The sequence below is a fragment of the Prunus mume genome, linkage group LG6 (assembly GCF_029339155.1).
Source record: "Prunus mume cultivar Tortuosa linkage group LG6, ASM2933915v1, whole genome shotgun sequence".
In the NCBI taxonomy this organism is placed as follows: domain Eukaryota; kingdom Viridiplantae; phylum Streptophyta; class Magnoliopsida; order Rosales; family Rosaceae; genus Prunus; species Prunus mume.
In genome coordinates this window covers 21,472,527-21,500,428 of record NC_142703.1, presented here as the reverse complement: position 1 = coordinate 21,500,428, position 27,902 = coordinate 21,472,527, and the positions used below count along the sequence as shown (strand labels likewise).

Below are 27,902 nucleotides of genomic sequence, written 5' to 3'. Positions count from 1 at the left end.
CCGCCGTGGTTTGTTGTTGACATAAGAATATTTTATTATTTTTAATTCAAAATTTTAAAAATAAATTTAAAATAAATTCAAAAAATTCAACTTCAACTCCTATGAAGTCATTGATATATTTTCTTCCCTAAAACCCAAAAAAATGCAGTTTGTGTAATAAAAGATTAAAATGTCCAACCTAAATAAAATTGTTTTGATGAGTCATAGCATCACTTACATAGTTTGATGGTTTAGGTCTAGGGTTTGGGGATTAGGTTGTTATTTATTAGGTTTATGGTTAAAGTATAATTTTTGGGGTTTAGGGTTTATGTTTGTTATTTCTTAGGATGTAAAACATAAACAATTTTATAAAATTAAATTTTACAAATATATAATTTAGGGTTTTAAAGTTTAGGGTATTAGTTTTAACGACGGTGATTGAGTCGTGGAATATGGAGTTTACGTCGTATGGTGAAAAATCCGACGTCGTTTCTCTTTTAAACGACGTTTTGTTTACACGTGAGTCGTTTATTATTGTTTACAATGTCGGTAGTTAATTAACCTCCGCCGTGGTTTGTTGTTGACATAAGAATATTTTATTATTTTTAATTCAAAATTTTAAAAATAAATTTAAAATAAATTCAAAATTCAACTTCAACTCCTATGAAGTCATTGATATATTTTCTTCCCCCTAAAACCCAAAAAAATGCAGTTTGTGTAATAAAGATTAAAATGTCCAACCTAAATAAAATTGTTTTGATGAGTCATAGCATCACTTACATAGTTTGATGGTTTAGGTCTAGGTTTGGGGATTAGGTTGTTATTTATTAGGTTTATGGTTAAAGTATAATTTTTGGGGTTTAGGTTTATGTTTGTTATTTCTTAGGATGTAAAACATAAACAATTTTATAAAATTAAATTTTACAAATATATAATTTAGGTTTTAAAGTTTAGGTATTACTTTTAACGACGGTGATTGAGTCGTGAATATGGAGTTTACGTGATGGTGAAAATCCGACGCTTTCTTTAAACGACGCTTTGTTTACACGGAGTCGCTTATTATTGTTTACAACGCCAGTTAATTAACCCCGCCGTGGTTTTTCATAGTTTTAACGCTTTTTGATTTTGCGTGGTACATAGTTTTACCACGACGCCCTTCATGTAATTAGCGCTATGTTTAATGTTAAATTTTAACGACGCTGTTTTTTCGGTCGATGTTTTAAAAAGTTGTTTAAAATATTCGCGGGACCTAAAATTTTCAGATTTGGCTCTTATTTTTATACTTCTAACCCCAACCCTAAAATTGTCGATTTCGCGAATATAACATTTCGCTTCTACTTCATCTCTAATTCAAAGTTGGGCCAGCCGTGTCAAATCCAATTTGGTCATAATCTGAGCTCGCTAACTGTAAGTACAAACCTCTCTTCCCTTGTAAATTCATTGAATGATATATTACGTGTTTTGTTAAAGGGTTTTAGGTATATGTTTTGCATCTGTTAATAATGTTGTTAAAGGGTTCATGGATTTTCTGCTTAATGTTTTCTTGATCACTCTCTGTTATGTTGAATTGGGAATGGATTTCATTTTGTCGGATCTTTTAATCACTCTCTGTTATGTTGAATTGGGAATGGATTTATTGTTTTCATGCTTAGTATATGTTGGTTTCACGTATATGTTAGTTTCTTGCTTGGTTTCATGTCTATGTTGTGTTGTTAATAGGGTTTTCGGATCTTGAAAATAAACTGGATATCGACGCGTTTTCAGGCATACAACGACGGGTTTTACTTTAAACCGCTGTTATTATTTATACACGACGGTGTTATGTAACTACCGTCGTAAAGATAATTAGACGACGCAAATCCGGCTGCCTATAATGTCAAATACGCCTGCTTTTTGTTTAAAAACCGCGCCTATTTTGTATATTACTTGCTATTAGACTTTATATAATCTGCTATAGTGATGGTCATTGCTTTCTTTTCACTTTATTATATATAATAGGGTATAGTGTCGAGATGGATAAGTCATGGATGCACTTGATAGAAGATCAAGGCATATGAGTTAGGGTGGAAGCATTTTTGAACTTTTCAGAGAAAATCTTCTAACTACCACACATATCCGCTGTCCATGTGTTAAATGTGTTAATTTGAAATTGTTTGGGGTTGGAATTATAAGGATCACTTATACTTTAATGGAGTTGACCAAAGCTATAAGAATTGACATTTCACGAGAACCTTGAAGCAATGCTACTAATGCTAGTAGAAATGTTGAAGAAGATGATGACCATAGTAGGTACTTTTGTGTCCAAGAAATAGAGATGGATGATAATGATTTTGGTGATTTTGGATCTGATCCTTATGAGTTTGCCAATGTGATTGGGATGGAGATCAACCATTGTACCTGTTGTAAAAAGTACACGGTTATCGGATTAGTGAAGTTGTATAATTTGAAGGCAAAATATGGGATGAGTGATGGTCTTTTTATGTAATTATTGATACTTCAAGATTTGCTTCCGTAAGGAAATATAATACCGCCTCTATGTATGAGGCAAAAAAGACTTTGTGTGCATTGGGGCTGAGTTATGAGAAAATGCACGCATGCCCCAATGATTGCATCTTGTATAGGAAGGAGTATGAGGATTTAACTCATTGTCCTAATTGTGGTATCTCAAGGTGGAAGGAAGGCAAAGATTCAATCTTGAAAGAGGGTGTGCCAGCGAAGGTGGTGTGGTATTTTCCTCCAATTCCAAGGTTTAAAAGGATGTTTCGATCACATGAGACTGCTAAGAGTTTGACTTGGCATGTCAGAAAATCAATTGATTGGTTATATGTCTCATCCAGCGGATTCCGCCGTCTTGGAAACTTCTTGATGATAAATGGCCCGAGTTTGGTAATGAGCCGAGAAACTTGAGATTGGCTCTTTCATCTGATGGATTCAATCCCCACGCTTCTAAGTAGCGAGATAGTTGCGGCCAGTTATCTTAGTTACATATAATCTCCCTCCATGGTGTGCATGAAACGAAAGTTCATGATGTTGACCTTATTGATTTCCGGTCCTAAACAGCCCGGAAATGATATAGACGTCTACTTGGAGCCTTTGATTGATGATTTAAAATCTTTGTGGGATGGGATTGGAGGAGTGTATGATGCACATAATGGAGAATACTTTACACTCAGAGCTGCATTAATGTGGACAATTAATGATTTCCTCGCCTATGGAAACTTATCTGTTGTGTTGTTAAAGGATATAAAGCTTGTCCAATATGCGGCGATGATACACCTAGTCACAAGTTGAAAAATGGCCACAAAATTTGTTACATTGGGCATAGAAAATGGTTACCGATCAATCATCCATATAGGAGGCAACGCAGCTTTTAATGGGAAACTCTGAATATGGCACGCCTGAGCCATTAACCGGAGAAGAAGTGCTGCATATGGTTGAAGATGGTGACAGAGTTTGTTGGAAGAAGAAATCAATATTCTTTGATCTCTGAGTATTGGAAATACCTTCCGTGAGGCATGTCCTAGATGTTATGCACATTGAGAAGAATGTTTTATAGTATCATTGGTACATTGTCGGAGATCCTCGGAAAAATAAAGATGGAATTGTCGCCGATTAGATTTATTGAACATGGGGGTCAAAACTGATTTGCAACCCAGTATGGAGAAAGACGTACTGCTTGCCTCCCGGGCCTTGGAATTTGTCAAGAGCAGAGAAGAGAGAGGTTTGCAATTCTTTCTATGGTATGAAGGTCCCTGAAGGTTATTCTTCAAATATAAAAATCTTGTATCTTTACAAGATTCAAGACTTCTTGGCCTTAAATCACATGATTGTCATACCTTAATGCAACAATTGCCCTCGTGGCAATTGCCTGCTTTGGAGAAGCATGCAAGGTATGCAATAACTCGTTTGTGCTTCTTCTTCAATGCTATATGTGCAAAGACTGCTGATGTTTTCAAGCTAGATAAGTTGAAGAAGATGTAGTAGTTACTTTGTGTTTGCTTGAGAAGTACTTTCCCTTCATTCTTTGATATCATGGTTCATCTAGTAGTACATCTTGTCAGAGAAGTTCGTCTGTGTGGGCCAGTATATTTTAGATGGATGTATCCGTTTGAAAGATATATGAAAGTGCTAAAGGGGTATGTTCGAATCGTATCTTCATTCCAAGGTTGCATTGCGAGCGGTATATAGTCAAGACTTGCAGAGAGTTTTGTATCGGCATTTATCCGATGTTAGTACAGCTTGGAGTGCCTTCAAGCCAAAAGATGGGAGTTTCAAAGCCATTATCGTTGCACAAGCTGAGCGAGTTGATCGGGACTCGCTGAACCAAGCACATCTATATGTCTTGGAGAATACGGAGGAAGTCCTACCTTATATCGAGTACGTATGAGTTTTATTCTTTAAGTTTCCATTTTAAATTATTTCTTATGTTTATCTTATATGTTTGGGACCGTAATACTTGAATTTTGTGTGTCATGTAGGCAACATATGATTCACATCCAGACCACTTATCCAAAATTTAGAAAGAGAACAAAGTGGCTCGCAGGATAAGCACAATAGCACTTTCATTCAATGGCTACGCTTCAAGGTATATGTTATTGAATAACATATTGGACTTTTAATTTTCTTCTTTCTATGTTAGATTGAATGAAGTTATATGATTAATTTGCAGGTTCAAAGTGAACTTAATGAGGAAGACAATCATGGCGTATCAGAAAATTTAAGGTGGCTAGCAACTGGTCCAAACATGGCAAAGGCCATTATATAGAGCTATCTCATTAAAGGTATTAAATTCAACATCAAGGCACAAGATGATGTGCTGACAACTCAAAATAGTGGAGTTTATTTACTTGCACATACTATGCAAGTTGTTAGTGCTATGATAAAACCCAATTCTCTCAAATATGGGTTTCTATGGTGTCATTCAAGAAATTTGGGACCTTGACTACCAAAAGTTTACAATCCCAGTCTTTAGGTGTGATTGGATTGATAATACTTGGTCTTGTAGTGACGAACTTGGATTTACCCTTGTAGATTTGAGTAAAATTGGACATAGGAATGACCAATTTGTTTTGGCTTCTCAAGTCAAACAAGTATTTTTTGTTGACGACCCGATGCATCGTGGTTGGTCGGTAGTGTTATCAATGCCTAATAGAGAATATAATGATGTTATTGGTGATGATGTCTTAGGTGATGTGAGAATTGAGTGTGAGCCATTTACTAGGGGGATGCCAAATGTTGACACATTTGATGAAGTGGTGGTTGAGTTAGGGAGTCAAAATATTCGAGATGGGTGTGAAGATATATGGGTTGAATGATGCTTTTAATTGGCAGTGTATGACATTAATTTTGTAATATATTGTAATGTGATTTCTTCACTTTCATTATACAGGTTTTGGCCACAAAACAATCAAACAAAAATTATGTTCTGATTACAAAACACGACGGTTTTGATAAAATGTAATAAAACGACGTCTGTTCTAATAAATAACGACGTTTTGGAGCATTCAACGACCGCAATATATTTACCGACGTCTTAAAGCAAAGTAACAATGAAGAACCACGACGCTATTGTGAAACAGTAATCCAGGATAACACGTCGGACAAGCATAAAGAACCGCCATGTAATTCAAAATAACACGACTCCAATCCCATAATACCGACGTCTAAAAGATGAGAATTTTAACCCGAACGTTACAAAAGACGACGTCGTCATGAATTTACCACGTCGTAAGTTCTTTAATAAACGAAGCGGAAAAGGATGAATTCACGACGGTATTTGAAGTCCATTAAATTCGTCGACGTTAAGATGAATTAGACGACGTTAATTTTTTTAATGAAGACGTATAAATTATTAAACACGACGGTCTTTTTCATGGTACCGACGTTGTATATAGACGACAACGTCCGTCCTTATAAATTACATGTGTCGTAATTAATGACCCCATCATTTTTTCCACGTCGTTTATTTTCAAAATATGACGATAAATTCTGTAATACGGCTCTCATTTATTTGGAACCGACGTTGTTTATTCATTTCAACGTCTATCTAAGTAAATACATACGTCGTAATTAATGAACCTGACATCTATTTCCACGTCATAATTCATAAAAAATCGAAGTGGAAAATTTATTTACGACGGTTGTGGGAAATGTTGTGACGTAGTAGGTGTCAATAACGTCGTCTATTATGATTGTAAAGACGTCGTATTTATATTTGTCATCCGCTTTTTAACGACGCTTTTTTGTTGGAGTTGGTCGCTCATTCTCATCCTCGACTGTTTTTTATGTCTTTTTGCAGCACAAAGACGCCGGTTTTATTTTTTGATGACGTTTTTTGTTTTAACAACGACGGTTATTCACCGTCGTGGTTTTGTTATGGAAAAGATGTCGGTGGATTCCACGATGATTTGAAAACAGAATACACGACGGTGAATACCCGTTGTGGTTTTCTTTTTTGTAGTAGTGACTTCTTCACCTCACTACACAATCCAGCACACAGTGAGATCCCACATTACTCCACTTCAAAGAATCAACATACCAAGGTAAGTAAGCATAAGACAAAGCCTCATCACCATGTAAATCACGATTAGCAGACTCCTTCCCATAACAAGCAATGTGGTGGGGGATATCTAAACCATAATTCTCCTTCAAATAATTCATGATTTCAAACAAAACTTTGCATTTGACCACCAAAGACAAAAGACGAGATCCCATAGCTTTATTCTTTTTTCTCACGAATCAAACCAATACAAGTATGAATGTTATTCAAAACCCTAATGTAAAAATCCATTGATGAGACTTCAATGTATGGACACGCTACAATCTGTTCCTTCTTCAAACACTACGCACTAAGACACGAAGGCTCATTTTTCAAATACTTCAACTTGAATCCAATCTCCATTGAATATTTGAGCAACTTCTCACAAAATTTACACACTGCACCCTCAAACTTCTGCCCTTCATGAGAAATGTAGCTCTCCCAATCACTAGTTAAGTACCTCCGACCTCCAGAACTCCTGTATTTTCCTAAATATGCATTGACATCATCACCGCAATAAACACTCAAACAAGACGAGGACACACCATTCGAATCAACAAAAGCAATAACATCCATACTAGAATTTTTACTAAAAGACGAAGAACTTTTATTCCCAACATTCAATGAAAACGAAGAACTCATATTCCCAACAACTAATTGCAACTCATTACTTGCAGTCTTATCCCTAATAAAAATGTGGATTAATTGATCCATCATTAGTCCACAAACTATGAAGATGATCCTTAAATCATTATCTAATTCCAATAAACAATTTGTGCAATCCTTGAATGAGTATCTCAACTCAAATTGCCCTAGCTTTATTACCTTGAATCTACCACACCCCTTGATAAGCTCATAATTATATATCATTTGAATACTCTTTTTCTTAATTTTTATGCTTAGTTTCTCGTATTTGTTAGTTATTTACCTTGTTATCTTCTTTTGTAGGTAAAGTTAAACAAAGGAATTAATTTGAAGATTTTTAAGGCAATCTTTGATGCATTATGCACATTTTCTCATAAACTATCTGTGCGGATCAGATGGCTTTACGAAATAGTCTATACTTGCTCAGATGAATCTGTTGGCGGAACAATATGAAATATGAAGTTAAAGATAATAATAATTCTCAACAAAATTGTAATAATCAAATACAATAACAAATTTACATGAAATTAATGTAAATCAACAAACACAAGTAGAAATACTAACAACTTTAGCGATTGAGGCTTGCAAGAATTGCAATATCCTAAAGACAGATTTCGCCCCTGCCCTTGTGCTCGCAGTTCTATAGGTGTCCGTCTCCCAGGATTCAACAATCGATAATCCTAAATTGAAGCACTTCAATTTAAGACTCTGGCGAACCAATTATATATTTGTACTCTCAAAACACTTAGGAAGGAAACTTGAAGATTGATACTCTAACATATCATGGGTGGAGAAAACTCCTATATCGTGAAGAAGAAGGTAATGGGTTTATATAGAACCCATCAGGTATCCATCAATAGACACAACTTTGATAGCAAAAGATGCTTCTATATTTGATAACCGCATTCAACAAAGCAATTGCTTTTGAATGCGAACAAATAATATCAATTTACAATGCAATTGTTCGAGCAAAACGGACTCTTGTATATTTTCACTCAACCATAAATTTAAATATTATAATATTTAATTAATATTATAATTATTAAATTTCCAACAGAATCAAGTTACGAGCCATATATGGTTGGAAATCCTTGAATATCTAGTTTCTACAGAATTTTACGATTCATGGTTTTGAAGTCTGTAGAGGAAGATATCGTGTTTTGGGTGACTTTGTTCATAGCTAGAATTTCTGCGCGGGATAGTTGATTCCTATAATTTGGTCATATGTTCAGGAATTGTGTCACAAGAATAATTCATGCGTTAGGCACATTTTGTCACAAAGACTAGATTGATAAACATTTCGTATTTCATTTTTTTAATTCATTTTTATATGGAAAATACAAGGGAAAAATCTAAAAGAAAGAATGAGAAAGAAGGGACGAGAGAGGGATCGATAAGAGGGTAAAAAACTGTAATGGAATGCTACACAAACTGAAAACAAAAATTTACAAGCAATTTCAAATATTTTTTACTTTTCAAAAGTTCTTTTTCATTCCATCTTCTCTCTAGTCTCTGATCTTCTTAATTAATCCCCAAAACAAGTTCCCTATTTAGGGTATAACATTACTTAATATACATGTGTTACTATTATATGGGTGTATTAATAACATCATGTGGCGATATAATATGACAAACTAGAATAAAAAAACTGACACAACTAGATTTATCTTACAAACAAGTCACCATTTGGCCAATATTTTTGGGTCAAAGGATTTGGGGACGTAAGTTAGGATCAGGAGCGGAGCTAGAATTGTAAACTTGGGAGGCCGACTTAGAAAATACAAGTATATAAAACACATAAGTATTCAATACTTGCATGTTTAGAGCTAAATATTTCTACTTGAGTCATGTCTAATTTGTTTTAGAGGAAATTTTAACTTAAATTCTAAGTTGTTTATTACAAATTCTATATATTATATAATAGAAAAGTGATAAAAATATTGGGGGTCAGATCTAGGAGTAGCTCCCACTGGTTAGATATACAGAACTTCAGCTATATGAGGTTTTTTAAAATATTTTTTATTATTATTATTATTATTTCTGTGAAAGAATATGCATTCAGTTATAGGGAACAATAATGAGTAAGATCGAAAGCGACGACAAAAGAGACACCGAAAGGCTTTCATTTTTCTTCGATCAGACTCCCTTCAGAGGTAGATAGTCATGCTATTAAATCATTTTCTTATATATAAAAATTATAATAGATAATTTTGTATTATACAAGAATTGCTCTTTGCTGAGAATTTCACAATGAATCACGCATAATTAAATAACTTCTAAGCCTATCTGAAAACACAGATAAAACTTGAAGACGCTTCACCTATAGAGCATGAATATATACTTAACGCATAATCAACATATATTTTTGAAGACCAGAAAGAAAAGAAGCTACAACTCTTAATTGGGTCGTCGAGATAGCCTAGATTCGGAGGTAATCTAAGCAAGGCTTCACGTAGGCAGCAGGGCCTGCTTGAAGCTCCATGAATTTCTCATATGTCACTCCAATGTATTTTGGTGCTTGGCCTTCTCTCTTTAACAACTCTGGGATTGGTAAAGCTGGTGTGTCTAGTGAAGGTCCATGGGGCACAGCTATTGATATCCTTGTAGCTTTGTTGTTCACAACAGCCCTATGCCATATACTCTTGTACTTGTCGTTTGTCAAAATCTGCCACAAAGAATTAACCATACACATAAATAATTGGTACCATTAATTTATGAAAATAAGTAGAGAATTCTTAGATAAGAAGGGTTTTAGATTTAAAAAAGTAGGGTGTTATTTTGGTACCTGCATTTGGTCACCAATGTTAACAATAAAAGCTCCGGGAGCAGCATTCACCAACACCCATTGGTCTTTGTGCTTGACTTCAAGGCCACCCATCTCATTCTGAATGAGGAGGGTCACCAGTCCATGATCGGTATGAGGAGGTAGACCGATGGCTTTATCGGGCTGTGGGCACGCCGGGTAGTAATTCGCGGCCAGAATTTGTAAGCCACGGTCCCAGTTCATGGCCTTTGCTATGTAGTCAGCCTCCAACCCTAAGCTCTCTGATATTCCCTTCAATATTTCTGTGGCTACTTCTCGGGTTTTTTTGCTGAACTCCAGTGAAACCTCGCTGTATCCAGCAGGTTTGTAAAGTGAGTTGAATTCAGGGTGGGCAATGACCTTGAGGAAATCCCTCCATAGACGAAATTTTTCAATGGCGACGTTGGCACTGGTACCGCACCTAATTGGGTCCAACAGTTTCTTTGTTTGAAACTCCTTCTTCTCCTCCTCCGGTAGATCAAAAAATCTATGACACGCGTCAATCATTGATTTCATCAAGCTCTCTGGTACACCGTGGTTGGTCACCTATTAAACCCAGCATGAATACATTTTATGTTTGATTAGCTTCATTTTCATCACACACATTAATGCATATATAACGAACAAAATCAACTTGATATTCACAATCTGGCAACATAAGCATCATGAAAGAGCATTTCTCTGTGATTGATGTACACAAAATGAAGTACATACCTGGAAGAAGCCCCATTCCTCGCAAGCTCTTCCTAGCTCCTCGATCACTTTTACCCGTTGATCAGGAGAACCAGACGTGAGAAGAGCAAAATCAATGGTGGGGATTGAGTGTTCGGGGTCATTTGCATCTCCTTGTTCATTAGGATTTTTGGTATAAGTGTACTCGGAAGGTACAGAACTGAAAGCAGCTGAGCCAGCTACTCTTTTGATGCTTGCAACTTCAGTTTCATGACCATTGGATGCCTCAGTTAATGAAGCATTACTGCAGGTGCCATTGGAAGAGAGATTGAAAATGAAAGTGTTTTGAGAGCGAGAGATGTTTAAATGAAGTGTTTGAAGTAGGGATGGATGGCTTATGCAAACAATGGTTCATATTTATAGGCAAGAAATCTAGGTTTTTCCACGTGAAACGAATAATCTATAAATAAATTGGTTTTTAATTCGAGTGATCTGATAACGTCTCCAAGCTTGACCAAGCCTACCAAACTCTGTCTAATAACAAGAAAACGGGGATTCTATTTTAAGTCTCTATTTATATTAATTAGGTGAAACAAGTTAACGACTATTTTTTATGTTCATATTTTAGATTGTTTAAACAACTATTTTTCACTAAAAATAAACCACAGGCATAAAACGAGTCCAAGTCAAAAGTACAAACCTGAACCATTTGATTTTACCCCATTGACAGAACTGACAAGTTAAACTAGTTTTTCTTTTTTGGTTGTTAATAAATAAACAAGTTTCTGACCTACTTGCCTGACTTGGGTTGAGTATAAGATGTCGAGTTTTGAATGTCTCAACATTATATTATATTATTATTGCTATACAATAGAAACAAAATGAAAAAGATTTCTAGAGTCTTACTATCTTGCAGTGAAGTTTCCCTCTCTTCGTCTCTCTAAAATTTCATAACTTTAGGGGAGAGAGAGAGTTGAATAACAATTTAGGATATTGTGAACCATATGATTTCTGAGCGAAGAAAAGAAAAGAAAAAAGAACCATCTGATTTGTTCTTCGTTTTAAAGAAAATTCAAATTAATGGGTCAATAAAGTATAACTTTTCACCTAGAACATAACTTCTTGCACCACATAGCACCCATGTCTAGTTTTGAATGTCTAAACATCCATTGGACCAAGCCTCCTCTTCAATACCTAAACTTTTGAAAGTGTGATTAATGGACACAAATAGTGGCATCCATTACAAAAACTTATATAGTCATGTGTCATGCATGATGCCTTTTTGAAGCTTTTTTGGATCAAAACATATGGATTACATCCCTCCATTACTATTTGTTCTATCTTGCACTGAAGTTTCTCTCTCATCCTATCTCTAAAATTTCATAACTTTGGGAGAGAGAGAGTTGAATAACAATTTAAGATGTTGTGAATCATCTGATTTATGAATAAAAAATATTCAAAAAAGAATGATTTCATTTGTTCTTCATTTTAAAGAAAGTTCAAATTAATGGGTCAATAAGGTATAACATTTCACCCAGAACATAACTTGCACCGCATAGCACCCATGTCTAGTCATGTGTACGATTGTAAACCAAACTTTCTAGAACATATTTATTATTTTCATTATAAATTTCTCTTTAATCAAATCAACTAGTAGAACATATATCGTGTTAATGGCATGAGAGAATGAACACATATATATTTATGCAGAAAACCCAGCTCTGGGCAATGACAGATCCAAATTTTTTTTAGTGGAGGTGCAATTTTGAAAGATTAAAAGCTTCAGTAAAAAAATTACAACCAAATATCCTTATAATTTAAACAATACCAATGTCATTCATAAGTCTTAGAAAACAAAGATAGCATTACAAATAACCTACAACTGTTGTCGACAAGCTTTCATATCATGTGTCAAGAAGGAAAAAAAAACATAAAATTCTTGTGATGCACGCACTATAAAATTGGGTGATGTTAAATTGGTCTTTTAAAAAGAGAACTCTCAATCCCACTTAAATAAGGAATTGTGCAAGCCCACCCTAAAGCCCAATTAAATAAAGAGAACTTCCAAAAATTCTATAGTGAGGGTGCTATATATGGACTCATATTAGCCACAAAATCATTTCATTAACCTTAGTGAAGTTACTATTAAGATGAATCATGTGGCTAATATAAAGGTCCATATCAATTGTTCATATATCGCACCCTAACCATAGAATGACTCTCCCACTTAAATAAGGAATTATGCAGACCCTATTGTTATTGCACTATGAAAGAAATAAACTACACTAAAAATTCCAAAACACAAAAAAAATCGAATAAAACTTTATTTAAATTCCACATATGCAACACCAATTATGCATGAGTTTAATCTCAATTTTAAGATTTGTTTTCCACAATATACAACTAGTTAATATTTATTTGGCAAGAACACAACAAAAATGGAAACATTGCAGTGGAGAAGATGTAATATTTTAAATTTGTAATCCCTTGTTAATTTATTTTGATGTCTTTTTTCCCTTCTTGATAAGAGTGACCAATCTTCAAGGAATTGTGTGATACTAGTGGTCAGTGAAGACAAGAAGGTTTCAGATTGGGAAGAGTGTTTGGACAGATTGATGGAGCAATCAGAACAGCAACTTCGATATCAATTTATCGATTTTCATTTTTCTTTTTACAAATGTTTTAGGCTTATGTACGACTAGGTTTAAATAACTAAAATACAAATTTATGAATAAACCCAATCCTAGACATGTATTTACAAAAAAATTCAAGCACTATTTAAACATAGAAACACACCCAAAATCAACTCCAAAGTCAACTTTTTAGGTGTGTTTATAAATGGATTTTGAGTGTGTGTAATGATGAGTTTTGGGTGTGTTTATATGTTTAAATAGTGCTTGAATTTTTTTATAATTTCAACCCTCATTTTGGGTGTTTTAGTGAAACTCCCTAAATAAAAGTGGTAGAAGATTTTAGGGAGTTTCACTAAAACACCCAAAATGAGAGTTGAAATTATAAAAAAACTCAAGCACTATTTAAACATATAAATACACCCAAAATCCATCATTACACACACTCAAAACCCATTTATAAACATACCCAAAAAATTGACTTTGGGGTTGATTTTTGTGTTTCTATGTTTAAATAAGTTTTTTTTTTATAAATACATGTCTGAATTGGGTTTATTTATAAATTTGTAAAGATTTTATTGAGAAAACTCCAAATCTCAACAACAATGGAGGATAGGGATGGGTGGATTTGATGGAGGAAGGGAGTGCTGGAGATGAAAAGCAGATAAAGCGTGATTTACAGACGAGGGATGCTAGGGTTTTGTTTTGTTTTTTTTTTAATGATTATTAAAAAATAAAATAAATATAAATAGAATTCACATGCCAATATTTATTAATTGATATAGCATGACCACATCGAGCCCCCCTCCCTACATATTGGATAAATTTAGAGTAGTTCCATGAATAAATAATAGGAGTTTTACTAAAACACCCAAAATGGGTGCTGAAATTATAAAAAAATCCAACACCCAAAACACTTTATAAACACACCTAAAACCCATCATTACACACACTCAAAACTCATTTATAAACACACCCAAAAAATATACAATTATTGACTCTAAGGTTAATTTTAAGTGTGTTTCTATATTTAAATGGTATTTGAATTTTTTTATAAATACATGCCTAATATTGTGTTTATTTATAAATTTGTATAAAAACTATCGTGTTAGACTGTCCGTAAGCAGGTCACAAAATGTTGCTGCAGGTGCATTAGACTGATAACCCGAAAAGGTGTGAGCTCAATCCGATATCGAAGCAGCGTCAATGGCTTCTCGGTCACTCTTCCTCACTCTCAGACGGTAAGCACAATCAAATTCTTCAATCTGTTTGCCCATTTCTCCGTTTGGCTGCCGAGAAAAAGCAGTAAATGAAAGGAAAACCAATACTCTGAATTTCAAAATGCTCGGGTTTTAATCAAAACCTCTAACCCAAGATGAGTTCAATGCTTTTGAATCTCATAGCTCAAACCCAATTGATTTCTTAATTTCTCAATGCCAAATTACACAAAATTTTCAAACTCTGAACTTCTTATGTTGCAAACCCTAGGAAATGCAGTGCGAGCAGCGTCGTCAGCAACACTTTGCGACCCAATCTTTCTAGATTGTTCTCTTCAGGTGCTCTCAGCAGTGAATGTGTCCAAGACTCTCAGGAAAATGAGGACCTCAAGAGCAGAATCTTCAGGGTGAGGCTGCCCAAGCGAAGCGTCACCAACGTTCTTCAGAATTGGGTCAGTGAAGGCAACCAAATTACCCTTTCAGAGCTTCGTCATATCTCGAAGGACCTTAGGAAGTCTCAGCGTTACAAGCACGCTCTCGAGGTTGGAAATTTTTCTCTTTTTTTCTCCTTTTGATTTTATGTTTTTTGCACTGTTTGGTTGCCTAGAGACGATGGGAAGGCGAAAGCTTGAAACTTTAGAGTAGTTTTTTTCTTTTTCTGGGTATGAATAACATAAGTAGGATTTGTTCTGGCACTGTAAAGGTTGTGGATCTGAAATATTGTTCTGTTTATTTGGATCTATGGGGCACTTGCATACTTTTCATACGCAAACGAATTCCAATGGGTTTTTGTTGAACAATTCCAATTATTGATTAAATAAACGGAATCACTTATGATAGATTGAATAACTATTTACCTTTGTTCTAGAAAATGGTTGGTTTAGAAAAGGTTTAAAATGATGTCATGTTAATGCCAAGCATTATGTTAAGTCACAGGATGAGCATTGGAAAACGGATAAAAAATCACCCGTTTATAGGCTCATACATTTAGGTAATGTTGAAAGGAAATATGTGAGCACTATGCGTTGAAGCTCTCAGTTTGAAAATAATTTATGACCGGTTCTCGCGTATATCCTTTGCTAGTAAGTTCTAGGCGACTGTGCTAGAAGAACTTTCATCCCCATATATCTCACAGACAACCTTGTTTATGTTTTGTTAATAAGCCTAAGAAATATATATTTTTTTTCCCTGACATAAAACTTTAGTAGGTTGGGCTAGGTGAAGCTGTTGGGTGATGTCAGTTTTCATTTTGTTTCATGATACAGGTTTTTATTTCCACAATACAAAGCTGTTAAATGTAGCATTACTTCACAGACTATTCTCTAGACAATCCATATGAGACAATTAGCCTTTCTTACGCTAGGATTAGGTATGCTTTCTCTTTTGATCTTTTTTGAAAATAATTGTTACACCATTTTTTTGTCTCAAGAAAGTGACATGCTTTCAAAAAAGTTTCTGGAAGTTTGAAAAAATCTGGACGCATAAGTTATTGGAAACTAATTGGCAATATAAAAATATGGGGACGCGTGACAAGGGTTTTGTTTGTGGCCCTGGTTTGAGGCTTGGGGCAATGGGTTTAGCTTTTAATACTTTAAGTCTGATTTTATTAGTAAATGGTTGGCCAAAGCTCAATCATTTGGATAAGTTTGATCTTGAAGTAGTCTAAAGCTCTGCAGCAAACAGACTCCTTTCTCCCCCTCCCTCCAGATTAGAGTATTGCTCTGATCTGTGTGCCTTTTATTTTCGTTCTCACTGTATCTAGTTTTCTGATGATTGTTTTGTTTGGAAATTTTATCACTAATTAAGGGACTTAACTAGTGGTTTTAAACAGGGACAAGTTATTGCTAAGAACTGATTGATTGACTAAGCGGAGGGATAAGTTATTGCTAATAACCAAACTACTATTTGTTTCTTGTTCCAAAAGATGAACCTTAGGAAGACAATTAAATTTGATATTCGTATCTCTATCAGTTCTCTGTTGGGAATGTAATTGCTAAATATTTAATGGATTCTGTTTTGTAAATTATACAAGCTTGCAGATATCCGAGTGGATGGTCAGCCATGGTGAATATGAGGTATCAGATTCTGACTATGCAGTCCGCATTGTCTTGATGACAAAAGTTTTGGTATCGATTCTGCGGAACGCTACTTTGAAGGTCTACCTCTTACTGCAAAAACTACTGAGACCTATACTGCTCTCCTCCACTCTTATGCTGGGGCTAAATTGACTGAAAAGGCTGAGGACCTTTATGAGAAAATAAAGGAGTCTAAACTTTCCCTTAGTGCCCTTACATACAATGAGATGATGACTATGTACATGTCAGTGGGGCAAGTGGAGAAGGTCTCTTTAGTTGTTGAAGAACTGAAACGGCAGAAGGTTGCCCCAGATATCTTCACATACAATCTCTGGATAAGTTCATGTGCTGCAACTCTGAAAATTGATCAAGTTCAACAGATTTTAGATGAAATGAGATATGATCTTGGTTTTGGTGAAGATTGGGAGAGATACATTAACCTGACAAATATCTATGTTAGCGTTGGGCATCTTGTGAATGCAGAGTCCAATTCTCTAGTAGAAGCTGAGAAAGGAATGACACAAAGAGAATGGATTACATACGACTTCCTCATTATTTTGCATGCTGGTTTAGGAAATAAAGACAGAATTGATCAGATATGGAAATCCTTGATAATGACGAGACAAAAGATGACAAGTAGAAACTATATTTGCATTCTTTCTTCGTATCTAATGCTTGGACAGCTAAAAGAAGTGGGAGAAGTTATTGATCAGTGGAAGCAATCAACCACTACAGATTCTGTTGTTTCTGCCTGTAAGAGGCTTTTGAATGCATTCACAGACGTTGGATTCACCGAAAAAGCCCACGACTTCAAGATGCTTCTGATTCAGAAGAACTGTGACCCTACAAATTCATTAGAGTAGAACCAAAAATGAGTTTTGTATGAGGTAATGGAACGTGTATAGGCCAATTTTGTGATGTCTGGACCATTTGGAAGAGGAAATAATTAAAAAGTTCTTGCAGATTTTCCTTATACCAAATGACTGAATAAAACGCCAGTATGAAACCGTCATTGAGTTGGTACTTGTGCTGCTTGCTTTCCATGTTGAAGTCTTGAAGTATATTGTCTGCATGAAATTTAAAGTTTGTATTTATCTTCCCCATCTTCTGTTTCCTTGGTTCCGATTTCCTGGTACCTCATCTCAAGTCAGGTAAGGTTGCTTTTTAAACTCTTCTGGTTTCCTCATTTTGGTTTTGCACAAAATGTAAGTATGGTACTATAGTTTATGGCAATTACCTGGCCCACAAAATATCCGGATGGCTAGAGAACACATGCTTACAAAAGTAAGTAGCACTTGAACACTTGAAGGTTGAAAACCACTCTACGCTCATGTTTCAGCAACGTTGTAACATCATTGTTGAGCATTAGAGTTAAGTGAAATGCATGTGAATTAGGCCAGTTGACGAGGATAGTGAGTCCACTTTCTTGCACCTAAGTTCGAGCCCCCCTCCCTGCATATTGGGTAAATTTAGAGTAGTTCCATGAATAAATAAATGGGAGTTTCACTAAAACACCCAAAATGAGGGCTGAAATTATAAAAAAACCCAACACCCAAAAACTTTATAAACACACCCAAAACCCATCATTACACACACTCAAAACTCATTTATAAACACACCCAAAAAATATACAATTGTTGATTTTGGGTGTGTTTCTATGTTAAAATAGTGTTTGGGTTTTTTTATAAATACATGTCTAGGATTGGGTTTATTTATAAATTTGTATAAATAATATGAAGCCACGGTGAAGGGTAGGGGTTTTGACCAAATAAACCGATGCAAATCGGCAAACCCACTTAACCAAACTAATCAGTTCGGTCTTATTTTCTAAGATTTCAATTTTGGTTCTTAAACTGAATCGAACCACTCCTACTCAATCCAGTTTACGGTTCATAGCCTCCAATATTGTTGATTCAACTTAACCGAACCAACACCACCATAAATGCTTTAAATTCCCAAAATCAGGACCAAGGGGATTCGAACCCTTGACCACTCATATAGAATTGCAACACTACTCCACTATGGTAAGTCAGTTTCTTGTGCCCTTGTGGGCTTTAGTTGGGCCTGGGCGGCCTTCGTTAGGCGCGAAGTAAAGCTGGTGCAGTCTATTGATCTTTTGGGCCCAACAACTTCCTCAAGTGGCCTGGCCTTTAATCTTTGGGCTCTTTTGGGATGAGCCCTTTTTGTATTTGGCACCAACAATTTTATCTCCAATTTTAGCTTAACATTTTAAAGATCATTTGAGTACTTTCTTATTTGGCTGCATCCTTCAAGATTATCTGGACCTTCCCACAAGTAAAAGCACAGATCTGTTTTAGAAGTTCTTCTATTAGAATAACGTTAATTTTTATATATATGAAAAATCAAAGTGTTTCATGGAAAAACATTTGGAATCGATTTTGAAGTACCTGAAAAAATCGCTTTTATGACCCATAAGTATTTTAATTTTTATATCAAACATTGCCAGAAACACTTTTAATTATCAGAAAACGATTTTAACCTTCTTAAAAGCAATCATTTTGTGTTGGGCGGTTAGCATCTAATAGAAACAATTTGGTTGAAAAACAAGTGCCAAAATTAGTTGCATGAGGGTTGACTAAATCTCTCTTGGCAGATCTTTTGACTAATTTTGAAAACGTAAATGTGGTGAAATTGAGACGTTGGGATTTGAGTGCTGATGTTAGGTTGATATCGAAGACCTTTTCCGTAAGACTTGAAAAAGGGCTGGATGAGTTTTCAAAATAACATCGAAAAGCATTCGTATGTAACTTCATGTTTGAGCTAGTATTTTGCTTTTTATCTTATTATGCGGTGCATCCATTGTGTCCTTCTCACAAAAAGCAATTTTTATAGGTTATTATACACTTGAATACAATAACACAACGACATGTGAAAAAATTATCCCATATTTTATTGTGATATTAGCTAAAAGTAGAAAAAAATGTTATTCCCGTTGCATGAGAGTTTCTTTACTTAGCTGTACTTTCGAGCTCCCCACAACAAAATGGGGGAAGTTTTTGTCGAACTTCAAAGAACCATCTTTTTAGTCAATTCCGAGATTTATTATGGAACTTTTCCAAGAATCGAAGGCTAGACCTGGAGGATGATTGGCCCAACTTTAATTCTCGAGTTGCCAGCTTGAAATATGCATCGTCTAGTTTATAATTTCATTAAAGGTTGCCATATACTTACGCGCATGGCAATTCTATTTTTTAAAATTTAATTTTAGTTACTTGAAAACGAAGCATTGGTGGCTCTTTTTCTCTTCATGGTCTTACTTTCATTGTTCAATGCATCGTATCAAGACAAGTTTGATAGATTCAGTAATAAAAGGAGGAAAGGAAAAAGGACAAAGAAAATAAATATTTCACTGCAACAGAGAAAGGACCATGAACCATCTGACTTATGATACAGTTTGGGACTTGCTTCTGCCAAGCGCTGCCTTGTGTCCGTGACAAATACCAATCGCAGCTAACACGGATTCAATGTTATGATTTTATCATTCAAATGTGCTGCATCTAAAACTCTCACTAATATGCATTCCATAGACATCAATCATGCGTAGCAAGTTTTAGCATGATGGAATACTTCATTACCTGTCAAGAAAAACACATATGATGTCAATGTGGCATATTTATATGGCTTTTTATCACAAATATGGTCCTTCACGTTTACGAAATTATCACGAATGGTCTTTGAGGTTTTTTTGTGACACTAGTCCTTAACATTTGGGCTTTTTTTTTTTAAATCATAAATGGTCCTGCTATTATAAATTCTGTTAAGTGTGACGTGGAAGATAAGTGGAGTCCACATGTCCAATCACACATTATGACATGTGAATAAAAAATAATTAAATAAATTTTTAGTAAATTTGGCTTACACCCTTTAAATTTAATTTGCCGTACCTAAAACTCTTCACTTTTTGTTCCTATAAATAATACCCAATTTGTATAAGTAAAAACCCATGACTAGGATTCAACTCAGCAAATTACCTAATTAAGCATAAAATCTGATTTATTGTACTTTTTAGATTCCAAAAATACTCTCAACTAAGCCATTATTGCATTTTGTATATTAATATAGGAATCAATATGGAAACAGTTTTTAATTGGATTGTATATAATGACAGATGTTGAATTTGGAAAGATCTCCAAATGGTTGTAATGGATGTAGGAATTAATTTTGAAACATTTTTTAAAAAAATTTAACAATAAATTCAAATTTGGGTAATCAGTTTGTTTAATAAAATGTTTATGTTATTTTCTTTTTATGAATTATACATGACTAATAATCCACTTTATAATTGTTTATGAATAAAACTATACATACTAATTATGTTGAAAAAATAATGTACCTATTACTTGTTTGTTTTATGAAAAATATAATTTACCTAGTATGAAAAGTGTACATAATTATCTGTTCCTATATACCTACATTATACGACATCCAATATACGTACATTAATTTTAATGTACTTACAATTAGGATTTAGGTATTATATGTCATCCAATGTACCTACCATTTGAATAATATACCTACTACGAATAAAGTACCTATTATTTATCTAAATAATGTACCTATTTTTTATCTAAATAATGTAATTTATTTTTTTCTATAAATAATATAGCCTTTTTTCTCCGAATAAAGTACCTATTATTTGTTTTATTAAAAGTAATTTTTTTAAATGAACCTATTTTCTCTCTCCAAATAACTTACCTATTTTTTTTCCTCTAATAATGTACCTATTTTTCATAGGTACATTGTTGGATATGTAATTTATTGGATACCTATATTTTATATGTATATATTTATATTATAATTTTCATAAGTACATTATTGGATATGTAATTTACAGATATTTTTTTTTTGTTTGCAATTTTAGGGGGCGAGATGTGAGAGGGAATGACAACTATAAGAAATGGGGTGATTGATATGCTATTAATAAGGAGTATATTAATTACAATTATGACAGTTAATGAAATGCTTAAAATAAATTATAAATAAAATATGAAGTTTAGTGGCAACGATGTAAAAACATAGAAATATTACGACCTCTTATATTCTACTGGTCATTTAAATTTGAAATTGGGTTTTACACATAGATTTATAGAGTGATGGATATATGTCTATGAAATAAAAAATGTATGGATCTATATTGGACAAGCCCATAAATTTTTAATGAAAATTCTGTAAACGTGAAGGACTATTTGTGATAAAAAGCCTATTTATATGTAACTAGCGAATACTGTTGAACATGAACTTCCGTCTCAAAAAAATCTTTAGGTAACATGTTGGTGGCCGAAATTTTTGAATGCGTAAGTTGGTCGCTAAATGCCATTGTAACAAAAGTTTTCAAAACAAAAAGTTTACATATATGTTTGGCGTTGAACATATGTTCCATGTAAATGATGTCTTTTGGGATAAAACGTGCATATTTGGTGCCAATAAAATGTTTCTCACGGAAAACATCTTTGTCTGCCATTTGCTTTCGTCTTCGTAGCTAGAAAATGCCTCCCAAAAGTCTCGAGACAAATTTTTTTTTTTTTTTGGGGTAACGACGTGAACTCTAAAATGACAGAAACTTTCTTTAAAATGAATATTGTAGTTGAGATGTCAAAAGAAACATAATGCAGATACAAAAAAACAATAAAGAATGGTCGAATGAGCTGTTATGGGTGTAGTATAGCACTATTCTCGTGTCCTTATTATTCCCTATTTCCATATTCTATCTCCGAAAGTATCAAAAACAAATAATTTTCAATTCTACATCGCAACTTATGTGCATTCCCTTCTCAAGAAACGCCAACACAAAGTAGAGAGAGAGAGAGAGAGAGAGAGAGAGAACTACTACTAAATCACATCAATCCCAAATTCATTCATTCCCAGTTGATCTAATGGCAATGAAAAAAGAAGGCCCAGAACTTGCAGAAAGATCCTCCTCAAACCCTGACAAACCTCACCGCCATACCCTCTCTCCCTTCTCTGTCTGCTCCCCAAAACTCTCCCTCTATATCTTCTCAGCTTGTGCCACCCTCTTCGTCATCCTCCACATCCAAACCCTCCAAACCGACCAAAATCCCACGTCGTCATCATGGTCCCTCAAGCACCAATGGCAACGAGTCACCAACACCACCACCACCACCACCACCATCGCCACAATGGCTGAGAAGCTCCGCCAAGCGGTCACATTTCTCCCGCTCAAAGATCTACGCTACACTGGCCCGGCCGCCCTTCAGGGCCACACGTGGTTCATGAGCTCCATGTCCGACAAGCAGGACGAGGAGGGCGGGGTCCAGTACCAGCAGTTCCCCTCGCCCTCCTCCCATGGGCGGCTCCTCTGCCTCAAAGGCCGCGACAACCACGACGGCTCCTGGAACTCCTACGCCCTCGCCTTCCCAGAAGCTCTCCCCCACAACACGACGCTCATGAAAGGCTTGACGTTCGTGTCGTACAACCACTACATCTACGACAACATCTGGCACGGCCTGTCCGCTGTCGTGCCCTTCATCTCGTGGCACATAAAGAGTTCGTGTGCTGTCCCTGACCGGTGGGTTTTGTACTACTGGGGGGAGATTAGGGCAAGGATGGAAGTCTGGCTGGGGAGCTTGATGGAGGCTACTTTCAGTGAGGCCCCGCGTGTCGAGGTGTTTGATGACGTGGAGGAAGGGAGGGCCGTTTGTTTTGAGAAGGCTGTGGTGATGAGGCATAACGAGGGTGGGATGTCGAGGGAGAAGAGGTTGGAGGTTTATGATCTGTTGAGGTGCAAAGCGAGATTGTATTGTAATGTGAGCTTGGATGAAGAAAATTACAAGAGTACCCATAGTGTAACAAAGAGAATTGGAGTCACATTGTTTATGAGGACAGGGCCTAGATCGTTCAAAAACGAAACCGCTGTGATTGGGATCTTTGAGAGGGAGTGTGCTAAGGTGGATGGTTGTCGGCTCATGGTGGCTTACTCTAATAACCTCACTTTTTGTGACCAGGTGCGCATTTTTATTCAAATCTTTAATTACTTGACGATGGTTTTAAGTGTTCATCTTTAATCACACTTACGAATTTAATCAGTTTGTAATCAATAGGTCTTCGAATCATTCACTTTAAAAAAAAATTGAAACGACCCTTTTTGTTCGTTGATCATGGTCTTTTTTAAAAGTCTGAATATTTCTTAGTTAATGAAGGAACATCAATTTTTTATTTTCAATTAGATCATGATACCAAACGGGTGATAATTGAATCATTTGTACTTTCATGTTGTACATAATTGACTCTTTTTTTGTTTGGATAAGATATTATATGAGTAGTTCATATTTAGTGTTCATGCGTGGGGCAAAGGAATCTTTTGTCTTTTAATTGGGTTGCCGAGTAAGGACCACGTGATTACATTAGAAGAGATGAAAGGCATAATGGACGGATCAGTGTAGGAATTTTATATACTAGTCGAGGTCAACAAAGAGGATTTGCTTTTGAAAGAATTTATATTGGTTTAAGGCCATCGAAGTGGGGAGGCACAGAAGAAGTTTGTGAGTGGAAATCTTGGTAGAGTAGAGATCTAATTGTGGATAGTATGACTAATTGGTAGTAGATAAAGATACTCTTACATAAAAGTACATAGAATTGTTGGGTCTTTCATGTGAATAACCTACTTTGATATCATATTAAAATGTACTTTCAACGCAATACCAATTAGCAATGTATAGAGAGACTCAACTCCCAACCTAGATTACCCTCAATATTTTCCATAAAAATGATGCCTTCTAGATTTGAATTACGCTCTTTTTTGCCTGTTTTGTTCCTTTTAAAAGGATTATTCAATTGTTTCTTCCTAATATCTGATTGGTCAATCCAGGTGAGGGTAATGAGCTTGACGGACATTTTGGTATCTCCACATGGTGCGCAGTTAACCAACATGTTCTTGATGAACAGAAACAGCAGTGTCATGGAGTTCTTCCCAAAAGGTTGGCTAAAACTAGCCGGGGTAGGCCAATATGTCTTCCACTGGATGGCCGGCTGGTCAGGCATGAGGCACGAAGGAGCATGGCACGATCCAGATGGTGACACGCGTCAGTATGGTGAAGATGATCATCGATTTATGTCCATCTACAAGGATGGGAAAATTGGACACAATGAGACCTACTTTGCAGAGTGGACTAGAAATGTTATTGATGAGGTGAAGACAAGGAAGATAGAAGAAGCGAAAATGGGTACTCCAAGTTCTAATGGTTGTTCCTGTAATTAATTAAAGGCTTATTATCACAAAACGTCCCTAAGATTTACGAAACTATCAGATTGTCTCCTTAATGTTTTTTTGTGTCATTCATGGTCCTCAAGATTAATATGTGTGATCACAAATGGTCTCTGCCGTTAAGTTCCGTAAAAACTCTGTTAATTTTTTCATTTAAAATTCATAAAAAAAACATTAAGGATGCAATTTGATAGTTTTGTAAACTTTATGGACGTTTTGCGATATTAAGCCTTAATTAAATTCAACTCAATTCAGTGCAATTCATGATTTTTTGATGGTGCTTAAGCCTAATCTGGTATACTACTTCTTTAAGGTAGCTTATAGTACATACTATATTGTATACATGGACATCGGTTTTGTTAAAAGCGAAGGAATAACTGAAAGTACTTATGAAGCGCTTACGTAATGCTTTGCTTTTAATATTTTCAGCTTTAGACGTGACAAACATGGCAGAAATTAATGAGTGATGAGTTACTATTACATTTAGTGCGTGTGATCAATCAATTGTTATTATGTTTCTCTACCTTCATACTCATGGAAATTGTATAAATAGGAACACAACATCCAATCCATACAACAAATTCACAAATAGATAAACAAAACAAAAACAAAAAAAGAATGAAAGCAAAGTAATTAGACATAAATGGATACAAGGCTATTTGGCTTCATGTTCTTGTCCCTGCTCTTGCTTTTCTCAAGTTTGCGTAAGTCTCTGTCTTTTATGTTCATATTTTAGATTGTTTAACCCTATGTGAATACAGTGAACTACTTCGATCGTCAATGTCAACTATATACGTGTGTATATATCAGAAATATATATATGTGTATATGTTTGCGCTGACGGGGTGTCTTGGTCGTCGCGCAAAAGGCACTTGCGCGACGAAAATATTTGTCGCGCAAATAATAGAGTATGCGCGACGTGTACGTTTTCCGTCGCGCAAAATCTGCGCGACAATTATGCATTCGTCGCGCAAGGTTATTTTCATTCACATATTATTAATCTGAATTATTCATCATTACATATAATTAATTGTATGAAAGTATGATTTATTTTATTTTCTTTTGATTTGAGAATGGAAGGATTGTTGATAATCTTATTTTCTTTGTATTCATTTTTTCGGTTATATGTTTTCATTTGTTAAAAGTTTTTTGTCAAAATAAATTTAAACTTTATGATGCAAATTACTTGGATATATTTATTTACCAATAGTTTATAACTACATTTATTTTAATAATGTTTCATTTCTGCACATATATAATGTTTGGATATAACAAGTACATATATGAAAACATTTGCATTACACAAAATATGTCCACTAACATAATAAAATTACAAAAAAAATTAATCATTCATCATCTGAACTATAATAACTTTCGTTATCGTTGCTATCATCACTTTCGGTCTCCCAATCCTCTTCCTCCTCCTCCTCCTCCGCGTCCTCTATAACTACATCATCGTCGTTGCTCGGGCCAACTGCAACATCATATCGCGGAAGATCACCGAGGTCAATTGTAATTGACTGAATCGGTATTTCGATTGAAGACACTCCTTGTATTTGAAATGGCTCTTGTATAACATTAGTATCTCGAAGTGTTTCCGCATCATTTTCCATTGAAGATTTCAAATGTTGGTCAGCCACATTGTTGATGTCGTTGTCAGTTGGATCTAGTTCTGGTATAGCATACACGTTCCTGTGATCCATCTTTTGAACAACGTTCCAACCGCTTCCGGCTTTAGGGTCATCTAGATACACAATTTGTGTTGCCATGTTTGCCAAAATATAAGGGTCGTCATCATACCAAGTTCTGTTCATGTTCACAGATAGTAAGCCATGATCGATTTTAACACTTCCCAGCCTATTTGGGTTGGTGTCAAACCATCGACACTTAAACATGATCACTTGGTATCGATCTTTGTAAAGCAATTGCACGACAGTGTGAGTTTGCCATAGAAATCAATGTCGATTTCGCCACCACCTGGGACATGGACACCGCTGTTTTGCGTACACAACTTGTCATCTCGCTTCGCCAAAAATTTGACGCCGTTGACATTACAACCCGAGAACAATTCAGCGCGAATCGGGCCGAACGCCAAGTTATATAACTCATCACTGTAAGTTGGGAAATTCGATGATTTCAACTTATTCACCTAATATTATACAAAACCATTCATATGTTAGTCTGACAAAATTAAAAACTACAATTTATATTTCTCAAATAACAAACACTGATAACTTACAGAATCCAAAAACCATTGTGGAAACAATTCACGGTGTTTCTGGGCAACCAAATGTGATGGATGTTCTCGCTTCATCATCTCTTCATGCTCATATAAGTATCCCATGATCTCATCACAATTGTTCAGTACGAACCAATGCGCTACCTCCATGTCATTTCTAGAAAACAACTCTTCGCGTCCAGGATCTCCAAAGGGTCGTGCGCTTTGGGCAAAAACAGAAAGTTTTTCATTTCTCATACCTCCATCATGATTGCGCTGAGGACGATTGAAAACCGTCTCCACATCTTTTAAATACATTCCGCAGAAAGTAAGCGACTCATATTGAACCCAAGCCTCTACGATTGATCCTTCGCCGCTTCTGCTATGCGTACACTTTTTTCAGCTCTCCGAGAAGCCTGCCAAAATAAAACGATATGATTGAAATTAGCAAGCATGTGATAATGATGCATACACAAACGATAAGGATTATATACCTTTCTATTGGATACATCCAGCGATAGTTGAGGACCAGCAAGTAATGCCTCTTCCGGCAAGTGAACCATCACGTGCATCATACTTGTGAAGAAAGCTGGAGGAAATATCATCTCAAACTTGCATAGGACTTGGACAATGTCATGGCGCAATGAAACATGTCCGTTTTAAAGTTTTTGCCGTCAGTTGGGAAAAAAATCTGGACAACAAAATGATTGGCTTCACTACATCTTCCGGCAATAGGTGTCGAATACCAACAGGAAGTAGGCGTTGCATAAACACATGGCAGTCATGGCTCTTAAGTCCAGTAAATTTACCTCACAACATTCACACAACGTGCGATATTAGAAGCATACCCATCGGGAAACTTTACTGACGATACAAACTTTAG

At 35.4% G+C, this 27,902-nt stretch overlaps 3 protein-coding genes and 1 pseudogene across 5 annotated transcripts; 3 read left to right on the top strand and 1 right to left on the bottom strand.

The window, feature by feature from the left end:
• Positions 1-9,326: 9,326 nt before the first annotated feature.
• Positions 9,327-11,361, bottom strand: LOC148916439 (2-oxoglutarate-dependent dioxygenase 19-like). The gene is made up of 4 exons (XM_089055132.1): positions 11,357-11,361; positions 10,680-10,941; positions 9,948-10,511; positions 9,327-9,827 (listed from the first exon to the last, which is right to left on the bottom strand). The coding sequence occupies exons 1-4, from the start codon at positions 11,359-11,361 to the stop codon at positions 9,582-9,584; spliced, it is 1,077 nt and encodes a 358-aa protein (XP_088911258.1). The 3' UTR covers positions 9,327-9,581.
• A 3,007-nt stretch (positions 11,362-14,368) lies between these two features.
• LOC148916438 (pentatricopeptide repeat-containing protein At5g09450, mitochondrial-like) lies at positions 14,369-17,582 on the top strand. Of its 3 annotated transcripts, XR_016128322.1 has the most exons (4): positions 14,369-14,508; positions 14,756-15,026; positions 15,750-15,853; positions 16,524-16,653. XR_016128322.1 is itself a non-coding variant. In XM_089055550.1 (3 exons), exons 1-3 carry the CDS (start codon positions 14,474-14,476, stop codon positions 16,710-16,712), a joined length of 495 nt encoding a protein of 164 aa, XP_088911676.1. In that variant the 5' UTR covers positions 14,369-14,473; the 3' UTR covers positions 16,713-17,582. The 3 variants fall into 3 exon arrangements, 2 of the variants coding, with proteins under 2 accessions (XP_088911676.1, XP_088911677.1); XM_089055550.1 differs by lacking the exon at positions 15,750-15,853 and having other exon boundaries at positions 16,524-17,582; XM_089055551.1 differs by lacking the exon at positions 15,750-15,853 and having other exon boundaries at positions 16,517-16,624.
• Positions 16,756-17,582, top strand: LOC148916437 (pentatricopeptide repeat-containing protein At5g09450, mitochondrial pseudogene; annotated as a pseudogene).
• Positions 17,583-22,163: 4,581 nt separating this feature from the next.
• LOC103335977 (uncharacterized) lies at positions 22,164-24,924 on the top strand. Its single transcript, XM_089053760.1, has 2 exons — positions 22,164-23,542; positions 24,406-24,924. Exons 1-2 carry the CDS (start codon positions 22,454-22,456, stop codon positions 24,793-24,795), a joined length of 1,479 nt encoding a protein of 492 aa, XP_088909886.1. The 5' UTR covers positions 22,164-22,453; the 3' UTR covers positions 24,796-24,924.
• Positions 24,925-27,902: the final 2,978 nt, after the last annotated feature.